Source organism: Gymnoscopelus braueri (genome assembly GCF_963280865.1).
Source record: "Gymnoscopelus braueri genome assembly, chromosome: 3".
Taxonomy (NCBI): Eukaryota; Metazoa; Chordata; class Actinopteri; order Myctophiformes; family Myctophidae; genus Gymnoscopelus; species Gymnoscopelus braueri.
Genome location: NC_137612.1, coordinates 38,335,866 through 38,348,324, shown reverse-complemented (window position 1 = coordinate 38,348,324; position 12,459 = coordinate 38,335,866). Strand labels below are relative to the sequence as shown.

At 43.3% G+C, this 12,459-nt stretch overlaps 1 protein-coding gene across 1 annotated transcript; it reads right to left on the bottom strand.

Moving 5' to 3' along the window:
* Positions 1 to 9,415: 9,415 nt before the first annotated feature.
* tcta (T cell leukemia translocation altered) lies at positions 9,416 to 12,160 on the bottom strand. Its single transcript, XM_080423676.1, has 3 exons — positions 11,812 to 12,160; positions 11,407 to 11,458; positions 9,416 to 10,459 (listed from the first exon to the last, which is right to left on the bottom strand). Exons 1-3 carry the CDS (start codon positions 12,020 to 12,022, stop codon positions 10,417 to 10,419), a joined length of 306 nt encoding a protein of 101 aa, XP_080279802.1. The 5' UTR covers positions 12,023 to 12,160; the 3' UTR covers positions 9,416 to 10,416.
* Positions 12,161 to 12,459: the final 299 nt, after the last annotated feature.

Here is a 12,459-nt window from a genome sequence, read left to right as displayed (position 1 = left end):
TGTACAAGAGTGTATTTGAATTCATGTGAAGATGGTTTTGTTTAAAATACATATGTTTGTTTAAAAAGTATGTACAAAGATTTAAAAATGCACAGTGTTGCATACAGTATGCACAGAGTGTTGCATACAGTATTTGATTTATTGTTTCATTTAAAAAGTTCATGTAATGTATATTTCATGGTTAAAAACTTAATAGAAAACAGACAGTAGATACTATGATACTGATTAGATTTCTCTGACCCTGTCTGATGACAGGTCAGGTTTTTTGTTGGATTGGATCTTTTCCAGTGACCGTTCCAATTGATGGCGAGCTAACCCACCCAGGATCTAGAGAGTGATTGACAGCGATCACTGGACAGTTCTACTGCACTCTACTGTGTGGTAGGCCTACTTCTGCAGACTCCCCCACTCTCAGCTGCAGTACTCCCAATTCCCCTTCTCTCCCACTCTCCCTCACACACACACACGCACACACAATTCCCCTGGAACTTGGAACCCCGATACTTTCCTAGGTATTGGAACCCACCTGGAACTCTTGACACGTATACTGAAACCTACCCTCCTGGTTTATCCTTGGAACTCTGATCCCTTAACACGTATACTGACACTTACCCTACCTTACCTCCTCAAATTGGGAACTGTGACTGAGTGAATAATTACCTTATTTAAAGGGTGGATTTGTGTTTTGCAATTGTCCTATTTTCATTGTTTTGATTGAACTGGAACAGAAAGAGCTTGAATTTAAAGGTGATTACTGAAGGTTCAAGTTAGAAGGGTGCACCCAAATTAGAGAGACACAGTGAACTGTGATAAGTGAAGTGGCCAAACAATTGCCACAGTGTTGGTACCAAAAAACTATTTGTATTCCCCTGTATGTATGTTTGTTTGTTTTGTATGTTATGGTTTTTCTATATAAATAGCCGGCAATCAGTTAACACTTGTGTCTGAGTCTCACTAAGTATTCCCCACAGCTCCAGAGAGTCGAACCTAACCTAAACCTAGACTAGCCCAGATTACACTAGTGCCTTGGGTACTATAAGTTACAACTAGAAGTGTCACTCACCGACTAGTGGCACTAGTGAGCGCTACATTTGGCGAGCTAGCCAGGAGCTGTGTTGGATGCTTAATTGTCAGACTTATTTGGTTATCACTGATCTGCAACTGTTTACATTCAAAATCTGGTATCTAAACAAAAGTCAGGCAACATGGAAATTGTAATGAAGGAATCGATCAAAATCCCCAACTCTGTAATAGTTAGTGGACTAACAGGCACATCTGCTGATGATGAAGTCGATACTTATCTTCAGAAATATGGTGAAATTAATCGACTCATACCCATTGATGACAAAAATTCAGATTTTCACCAACACTGTATAGCAGAGTTCAAAAGTGGCACTGCCATGGAAACATTAGAGCCCTTGCTGCCGCTTAAGCTTAATAGTTCCACTCTTGAAAATACTGGTTACGAAATACAGAGCTTGGCAACTGTTTATACGCTAAATGCCCGTTTTAATGCTACCAAAACGTACATGGACGAGCTGCGTGCAATTGCCAGCCTGAGCGGAAATTCTCTTGCGCAAATGCTTAAAGAAGAACTGGAGAGTCTTACATTGTCTTCCACTCCTCCCCCTCCCCCCTCTTCCTCTGATCAGAGGCAATTCCTCTCCACAGAACAACCCCTACCAGTTCATCCGTTGTCTTCTCAAAGTTCACACCCTTCTAATCCTCCAGTCCTTGAATCCCCTCATGATGCAGCAACTAAAAACCTGACCGACTCCCTCTCAATGTCAGCTACATCAGCTGCGCCTCAGGGCAGATTACCGCCCACAATTGATTTAAATCCACCCAACGTGCAACGAGTGGTGGTCGAACATGTCGTTCGCAGTAGTGAAACCTCATCACATTTCACTGCAAGTAGACTAAGAGCATTTTCAGGGAAAAACCCTCGACCCAACAACGAAGCAGATTATGACACCTGGCGCGCAAGCGTTGAAGTCCTTATGAAAGATCCTTCCGTTTCTGACTTGCAGTGCACACACCGCATACTTGACAGCCTCCTTCCACCTGCTGCGGAGTTAATCAAGCATCTAGGCCCACAGGCTCAACCCTCTGCCTATATTGAACTACTTGACTCTGCCTATGGAACGGTGGAAGATGGTGATGAACTCTACGCAAGGTTCATGAGTACATTTATGGATCATGATGAAAAGCCGTCCGCATTTCTCCATAGATTGCATGTGTGTCTGAGCCTGACTATGCGACGCGGTGGTGTGTCCGCACAAGAATTTGATAAGCAGCTCCTAAAGCAGTTCTGCCGTGGCTGCTGGGATAATGCTCTAATAACTGACCTCCAGCTAGGAAAAAGAAGGGAGACTCCGCCTTCCTTCCCAGAACTTCTGCTGATGCTAAGAACAGAAGAGGATATACAGGCCGCGAAAGTCAGCCGTATGAGGCAGCACTTAGGCACTGTCAAGCCTGCTCCTAGTATCACTAAGCAGCGAACAATGTCTCATCTACAAACAGCACATGCCACTGCTGATTCTGGTCATGTCACTGAATTCGAAATGCTGAAAAAACAAATAGCAGACCTTAGCGCCAAGCTGAGCAGCATGAAAAGTGAGAGCCAGAAACCGAAGCAAGAGAAATCTCAGTCCCCTGCAGCAAGTGCAGAGGCCCGACCTGCGAAAAATAAAGAAAGCAAACAGCAGAGACCTGCCACCAAGACTAACAGCATGCCACGCCCTTGGTATTGTTTTCAATGCGGTGAGGATGGTCACATCAAGTCTGCTTGTGACAATGAGCCAGATCCTTCTCTTGTAGCTGCCAAGAAAAAGCAGTTGAGAGAAAAACAGGCAATGTGGGAAACTACTAATGCCTCTGATGACAAGTCCCATTTAAACTGACTGCTGCTCCCATCGAGGGACATATGGGAGCAACACCAAACAAATCTAGTCCCAGACCAAACAAATCTGACCTGAAGAGAGTTCAGGCCAAAGAACAGTCTGTACAAATTCCAAAGGGTCTCGTTGGAAATAAAACTACAGCCCAAGTGATTATTAAAGGAACTGACACCAAATGTCTTTTGGACACGGGGTCCCAAGTGACAACTATACCCCAGTCTTTCTATGAAAACCATCTTTCAGACCTGACTATCCATCCACTACATGGTCTCATTGATGTGGAGGGTGCCAATGGTGAATCAGTCCCCTACTTAGGATATATAGAGCTCCCCATCACTTTCTCTAAAGACTTTGTAGGCTCTGATATCGAGGTTCACACCTTAGCCCTGGTTATTCCCCACCTCCGCTCTGGAAGCCTAGAACAGGTGCTTATTGGCACTAACACTCTGGACGTGCTTTATGCAGACTTCTCTGCTGATCAGAACCTCTCTACCTTTCAGCCTTCAGCTTATGGCTACCGAGCTGTTCTTAAAATCCTCAGACTGCGTCAGAATATCTCCAGCAGTGATACCCTTGGCGGGGTGAAGATGCAAGGAAAGTGCCCTGAGGTTGTCCTCGCAGGACAGACCGTCGTTCTGGAGGGAACAGTTAACATGTCCAATGCTCATACTGAGAAGTATGTCATCCTTGAACAACCATCAGTCTCTTCCTTACCTGGTGGCCTACTGGTTTCAACCAGCCTAGTCACTTTGCCAATGAAACAGCCCTGCCGGTTGCCTGTTGTGCTTAAAAATGAAACTGATCATGACATTGTCATACCACCCCGAACAGTACTGGCAGATGTTAATGCCGTAGTGCGAGTGCTTCACAAAGAACACACTGTGAAAGAACCAAACTCAACTGACATGCAGAAAGAGTCCAGTCAACCTGAAAAGTTGAGCTTTGATTTTGGTGATTCTCCCTTACCTGCCGAATGGAAGGAACGAGCAACACAAATGCTTAATTCCATGCCAGAAGTCTTCTCCCAACATGACCTGGATTTTGGACGGACAGATAAGGTCAAACACCATATCAAACTCAACGATGACACACCTTTTAAGTTTAGAGGCCGTCCCATACATCCACATGATGTGGATGCAGTGAGGAAACACCTTCAGGAACTTCTCGACTCAGGAGTGATACGAGAATCAGAGTCCCCATTTGCTTCCCCCATTGTAGTCGTAAGGAAGAAGAATGGTTCCGTTCGTCTTTGCATAGACTACAGGAAGCTAAACCTTCAAACCATCAAGGACGCGTATGCCCTTCCAAAGCTAGAGGAGGCATTCTCTGCGCTGGCTGGGTCAAAGTGGTTTTCTGTTCTCGATCTGAAGTCGGGGTATTACCAAATAGAAATGGAAGAATCCGACAAACAGAAGACAGCGTTTGTTTGCCCATTAGGATTTTGGGAATTCAACAGAATGCCCCAGGGAATCACTAATGCGCCGTCAACCTTCCAGCGACTCATGGAGAAGTGTATGGGACAGATGAATCTAAAGGAGGTTTTAGTGTTCATTGATGACCTGATCATTTTCTCATCATCCTTAGAAGAGCATGAGAAGCGCCTGAAGCATGTACTACAGCGACTGAAGGAATATGGATTGAAGCTGGCTCCAGAAAAATGTAAATTTTTCCAGACCTCGGTGAAATACCTTGGCCATATAGTCTCAGAGCAGGGTGTGGAAACCGACTCAGAAAAGATCATGGCCTTAACAACGTGGCCTGTCCCTACCCACCTGAAGGAGCTCCGTAGTTTTCTCGGATTTGCGGGATATTACAGAAGATATATAAAGGGTTACTCAAACATCGTAAAGGCCCTTAACGAGCTAACCTCTGGATATCCACCGCTTGGAAAAGGAAGAAAGAAACCTGAAAAAGGTGCAAGCTCAGAGTACCACAACCCAAAAGAGTCCTTCGGTCAAAGGTGGACATCCCGTTGCCAGGAAGCCTTTGACCTGATAATCCAAAAACTGATATCAGCTCCGGTTTTGGGCTTTGCAGACACTCAGCTTCCCTACATCCTACATACTGATGCCAGTACAATTGGCTTGGGGGCTGCATTGTACCAAATCCAGGATGGACAACCGAGAGTCATAGCTTTTGCAAGCCGAGGACTTTCAAAGAGTGAAACCAAGTACCCTGCGCATAAGCTTGAATTCTTGGCCCTCAAGTGGGCAGTCACTGATAAATTTGCTGACTACTTATATGGTACAGACTTCACGGTGGTGACCGACAGCAACCCCCTGACTTATGTCCTAACATCGGCCAAACTCGATGCGACAAGTTACAGGTGGCTGTCTGCCCTTTCCACCTATTCCTTCCAACTCCAGTACAGAGCTGGCAAGCAAAACCTAGATGCCGACGCACTGTCTCGTCGCTCTCATGGTACACCGGAGGATGACCCGATATCACGGAAGGAGAGTGAACGAATCCAGCAGTTCACTGATTATCACCTAAGTGATGCCGAACATTCACACGCCGTACCTCAAGATGTGGTCCAAGCTATATGTGATCGGCACATTGTCACCGTTACTGAAGGCAACGATGCCGAAATCTCTAGTCCCGGGCTAGCTCTAGTTGAGTCCCTTGCTCATCATTCTACAGCCATTCCAGACAGCTTCCAGGAAGAACAAGTTGATGGTTTCCCTCTAATCCCCTCTCTTTCTGAGGATGAGTTGAGAGAAAAGCAGAGATTCGATCCTGCAATCAATGAAGTGATCGTTCAGATTGAAACTGGTCAAACTCCACCTACCAGTCTCAGAGAAGAACTTCCTGAACTTCCCTTACTGCTACGTGAGCTGAACCGCCTGGAACTGCGGAATGGAGTGCTGTATCGAAGGAGGCAAGATGGACCCAATATCGTCTTCCAGCTAGTGCTTCCTGAGGAGCTGAGAGTAGTAGCACTTAAGAGCCTCCACAACGACATGGGCCACATGGGAGTTGAGCGGACAGTGGATCTGGCACGAGCCAGATTTTACTGGCCAAAAATGTACATGGCCATTGAAAAGATGATCAGAACCTGTGAGCGTTGTGTTCTTCGCAAGTCCTTACCTGAGAGAGCCGCTCCACTGATTAACATAAAGACCAGTAGACCTCTTGAACTGGTGTGTATGGACTACTTATCCTTGGAACCAGACCGTTCCAACACTAAAGATATATTAGTCATCACCGACCACTTCACTAAGTACGCGGTAGCGATACCGACTCCAAACCAGCGAGCACGTACTGTAGCAAAGAGTCTTTGGGAAAACTTAATTGTTCACTATGGGTTTCCTGAGCGTTTACATAGTGACCAAGGCCCTGACTTTGAGTCAAAGACTATAAAGGAACTCTGTGAGATAACGGGCATGAAGAAGGTGCGAACTACACCATACCATCCCAGAGGGAACCCGGTCGAGAGATTCAACCGTACTCTCCTCCAAATGCTTGGGACACTTAGTCAACAGGATAAGCAGCACTGGAAAGACTTTGTCAAGCCTCTTGTTCATGCTTATAATTGCACTAAAAACGAGGTGACAGGATTCTCTCCTTACGAATTAATGTTCGGGAGACAACCAAGGCTTCCAATCGACTTAGCCTTTGGTTTACCCATCAATACCAGTGGGAAGTCTCATTCCCAATATGTCAGTGACTTGAAGTGCCGGTTGGAAGAGAGTTACAGGATTGCAACCTCTAACGCCCATAAGAATGCTGAACGCAACAAGAACCGATTTGATAAACGAGTCACAGAGTCAACCCTGGAAGTGGGTGATAGAGTTCTTGTCCGTAATGTCAAGATACGTGGAAAGCACAAACTAGCAAACAGGTGGGAGGATGATGTCTATGTCGTCATCAAGAAAGCTGGAGAGATGCCGGTCTACACGGTCAAGCCCGAGGGTAGAGATAGACCTGTACGCACCTTACATCGAGACCTGTTGCTCCCTTGTGGCTTTCTACCCGCAACCTTAATGGACGAACCTGTCAGACAACCTACTGTCAGGAGACCAAGGACAAGACAGAATCCTGGTGTTGAGAGTGAAGAGGACGAAGATTCTGACTCAGAGAATCTACCTACTATGGTTAGATATCCTAGTCAGACACAAGACCAAGATACTCACAAGTTGAGGAACCCTCCTTGTGTGACCAGACAATCACATGCACCTGATGTGTCATCTCCTGAAGTTCCTGCTCCTCCGGCAGTTGAATCCCCTGAAGAGGACACAGATGGAGACCTATCTCTACATAATTTAATTGACTCCGTGGAACCGGAAATTGAAGAACCTGTAAAGGAAAACCTACCCGAACATGTCAACTTACCTGATGAGGACATCCCGTCCGAATGTGATTATTTAACCGGACCAGACCCCTTACCTGAAATTGACTTGGAGGACATTGACAGGTCCCCTCTGGACACATGTCTGCAACCACCTGAGGAAACGTCCCTCAATGTAAATGAGCCATCCCCAGTGGTGTCAGATGTGCAAGAAGAGGAGGAATCTGGAAAAAATGGAACTGCTCCTGAACAGTCCAGTTCAGTAGAGACACAGAATGAACTACCCCAAAATACTGAAACCTCTGTCCGTCGTTCTCAGAGACAACGTGAGAGGCCTGAAAGACTACAATATTCTAGTTTAGGTCAACCCTTATCATTTGTTTTGAACTCCCTCTTCCAAGGCCTGAGTGAGGCATTTGCAAGTTCCATGCAAGGTTTCGATTGCTCAGACTATTTAGGAGACCTTTGACTATGCAACCTTCGTCATCTGAATGCACAGGGACGTGCATACCGTCAAGAAGGGAGGATGTAACACACATGATATGGAGTGGGCTACACATGACATTAGAGTGACTTCTGTATAGTGGTTCTGGCCAATTAGCAGTCAATCAGGTCAGGCTGACCTACAAAGGCAGCCAGTTACTCACACCTGCAGTCCTGCACTAATCAAACCAATCCCCAATCAAGCTAGAGTCAGTTCAGCTGTTGAGGTTGGAGACAGCCAGAAAAAAGCCACTGTTGCACAGAACAGACAGCACAGAACACAGAGAGGAGAAGTTGAGATCTAGAAGAATATAAATATATGCAAACCACAGAGAAGCAAGGTAACTCACCCGTTGTTATAATTTCATTTGAAGAGTAACAAATAAGTTAAGATTACTTTGGTTTTGATGTGTGGTATTGTTTGACTTCTAGAACCCAATTGTGGATTCACTGGGGCAGCCATTGCATTTCATGTTTGTGCCCAGCCTGTTTCACAGAATCGGTGAGACTGTTCATTCTTTTAAATTAAGGGATGATGTTTTTTGCACTTGAGTTAATGGTGAACACATTCTAATGTAATGGTTTACAATGGAGTTTGTTTCCAAATGTTGATTACTAAATGGATGTAATCCATTTTGCATTGCACTTTGTACAAGAGTGTATTTGAATTCATGTGAAGATGGTTTTGTTTAAAATACATATGTTTGTTTAAAAAGTATGTACAAAGATTTAAAAATGCACAGTGTTGCATACAGTATGCACAGAGTGTTGCATACAGTATTTGATTTATTGTTTCATTTAAAAAGTTCATGTAATGTATATTTCATGGTTAAAAACTTAATAGAAAACAGACAGTAGATACTATGATACTGATTAGATTTCTCTGACCCTGTCTGATGACAGGTCAGGTTTTTTGTTGGATTGGATCTTTTCCAGTGACCGTTCCAATTGATGGCGAGCTAACCCACCCAGGATCTAGAGAGTGATTGACAGCGATCACTGGACAGTTCTACTGCACTCTACTGTGTGGTAGGCCTACTTCTGCAGACTCCCCCACTCTCAGCTGCAGTACTCCCAATTCCCCTTCTCTCCCACTCTCCCTCACACACACACACGCACACACAATTCCCCTGGAACTTGGAACCCCGATACTTTCCTAGGTATTGGAACCCACCTGGAACTCTTGACACGTATACTGAAACCTACCCTCCTGGTTTATCCTTGGAACTCTGATCCCTTAACACGTATACTGACACTTACCCTACCTTACCTCCTCAAATTGGGAACTGTGACTGAGTGAATAATTACCTTATTTAAAGGGTGGATTTGTGTTTTGCAATTGTCCTATTTTCATTGTTTTGATTGAACTGGAACAGAAAGAGCTTGAATTTAAAGGTGATTACTGAAGGTTCAAGTTAGAAGGGTGCACCCAAATTAGAGAGACACAGTGAACTGTGATAAGTGAAGTGGCCAAACAATTGCCACAGTGTTGGTACCAAAAAACTATTTGTATTCCCCTGTATGTATGTTTGTTTGTTTTGTATGTTATGGTTTTTCTATATAAATAGCCGGCAATCAGTTAACACTTGTGTCTGAGTCTCACTAAGTATTCCCCACAGCTCCAGAGAGTCGAACCTAACCTAAACCTAGACTAGCCCAGATTACACTAGTGCCTTGGGTACTATAAGTTACAACTAGAAGTGTCACTCACCGACTAGTGGCACTAGTGAGCGCTACATGTGTCTATTGCAAGTTAGTCAAGACTGTTAATGCAAGCTTTATGTAGTTACCCCAGCACTTTAATCTCTAAGGTGACCAGCAGAAGTTTTCTGATCATGTATTTAAAAATGTCAAATGTATTATACATTTTTGTACAACACATTGTCTTGCATAACAAAATTCCATAATAACTTGTCTCACTTTTCTGGACAGCACAATATGTATGTCTGCTTCCAAAAACCAATGTCTAGTTATCTTCACTCCCATTATGCCCAAGCATAATCAACTGCAATGTTCCTGGAAAGCCCTGCTATCCATTTAGCCATCTGGCTACTAGTGATAAGAGTGCAGCTCCACAGATAAGGCTGAGTATCTCAGAAGAATGTTTGTTCTTAATCCGCCATCTTGATCCCTTATGGTAAACATGTTGTTGGAGAGGCTACAGAGTTGAATAACTAGATAGATAATGGGCATAGAGATATGAATATAACGTGATGAGACATGTGAGATTTTCTAAATAATCACTAGTAATGCTGGGCAATATATCAATATTATATAAATATTGTTATTTGACACTAGTTATTGTCTGGGATTTTGGATAATATGGCACACGTTTTGTATTTTCCTGGTTTTAAAAATGGGCTGATCTTACCTGACTAGTGTAGGTGCTCTATTATTTTCCTGTACCATTTTGTATAAGCTTAGGTATTACTAATGATTATTTATACAAAATCTCAGTGTCTAAATATTTTGTGAAAGCACCAATAGTAATCCCCAGATTCCCCACAATATTAATATCAAGGTATTTGGTCAATAATATTGTGACATTTTATTGTGTCCATATCGCCCAGTCTTGGACACCAGCAGGTGCATCCTTCCTTCCTCTTAACTGAAGTTGCTTCATTATCCAGTAACTTGAAGACACATTTCAGGAACTCAGCAAAACTTGAATCAGCTGACGTGTTGGACATGGAACAAATACAGTATGTATGGTTGTCAAAGGTCCATAGTCCTGTAATGTGGTATTTATTCTCTGTGAGTCTTGATAGGTTCTCCTGCTGCAATGTCCCTAAGAGGATGAAAAATAAAACAAATTCACATAAAAGAAAAGAAGTATGATAATGCAATTAGTCTGGGATGGCTCAGGGTGGCACAGGGTTAGTCTGGGATGGCTCAGGGTAGAAGACACAGCAATTAAGCAATTAAAAATGGGATTGGTATTTAAGAGTCAAGGGGCAGTGCCCTCAATACCCTCATACCTGACTAAATACTTCTCCAAAGTGAGTGACACCCACAGCCACAATACTAGAAAATAATACAAAACAAATATAGAACAAACATGGGAAAAGTCTCATTCTATTACTCTGCCACCAAAATGTGGAATGCCTTAAGAAATGTGGATCACTGGCTTTTTTCAAAACAGGCCTGAAAAACCACCTATCAGGAGACCACAAGGGGAGGTAAACGCAATTGTTCCCATGGAAAGGAGGTGTTATTCACTGCCAGCCAACATTTAGTGTTTTGTATTTGTCCTCAAGTAGCTACTGATAATGATCATGTCTTTAATTCCACTGTCCTCATATCACACAAATACCAACAGTTGTGTCTAAGCTTCTCCAAATTTAAATTATATTAAATTATGAAGGAGAAAAAAAAGGGGGGTGGGGGGTACCATTCACTTTCTTACATTAATTACTAAATGCATGGTCAGGGACCATGCAATACCTTCACAGACTACCAGTGGTCCAATTGAAATCCTCTGACTTTATGGTATTCATAATTACAACATGGACAGGTAAAAGGACAAAATATAATATTAGTAATACATATATTAGTAATTAGTAATACAAATTTGACAAATAATTTCTTTATAATGAACATTAACAAACCAAACTGCGCTAGCAAACGGCACACTGACATCTAAATGACATTATGACAGGCTGGTTAGAGCCAACTGGAAGGCGGTTACCCCCTGTACTAGGCCATCTGAAGGGACATGGGTGCATGGACACCTACCATCCGCTGAGGTGAGGTGCAGTATCAGGTGTGCCTCCATTCTGCCCTGTACCTGAATAGCAAACACATTGTAAGCACACAGTACTGAATAACAAACACATTGTATTGTAAGCACACAGTACTGAATAACAAACACATTGTAAATACACAGACTGTACTGAATAACAAACATATTGTTAATACACAGACTGTACTGAATAACAAACACAGTACTGAATAACAATCTCCTAGCACTGATTAACACAGTACTAAATAACACACAGTAATAAATAACACAATACTAAATAACAAAGGCACAGTACTAAAAAACTAACACATTGTACTGTACAAAACATAGCACAAACCCACAAGTGCTGACCAGACATGTTTTTTTCATTCAAGCATGAGCTCAACAGAAACACTCACCTTGTCTGTAATACATGTCATTCACAGTGTTTCCATAGACCTTCCATGCAAAGTGAATGGCAATCAGACTGAAAACCAACCAGCTGAACAGTATCTTGAATATCATCACTCTCATATCATTAGCAAGCCAGTCGTCCACGAATTCAGAGAGAAAAGACATGAAGCTGTCAACAATACGAGACAAAAACTCAAAGTCCCACGGCTCCTCCATTGTTGGCAGTTATTTGATAAGTATCTTAAATGAAAACATAACGTTGTGTCGATAACATGCCGTTATTCTAGAGATGACTTTGGTGGATGTTTTACATTAACCTAGCTTGCTATATGCTGCTGGCTCTTCTTCTTGAGAATAGGCGCCCGTCGTTGGTTGGTGCATTGCTGCCTCCTACTGTTGGCCTTGAGTACTGCACACTGTTGGTGTATTACTGCCTCCTGCTGTTGGCCTTGGGTACTGCACACTGTTGGTGCATTGCTGCTGCTGCCTCCTACTGTTGGTCTTGGGTACTGCACACTGTTGGTGCATTGTGGCCTCCTACTGTTGGCTTTGGGTACTGCACGCTGTTTCCGCACTAGAGGAATCAGCCTGACAGCTCACTTCAAAGGCATAGAAATAGCTTGAGTAATAATCTTCACGTTGTTTCATATACT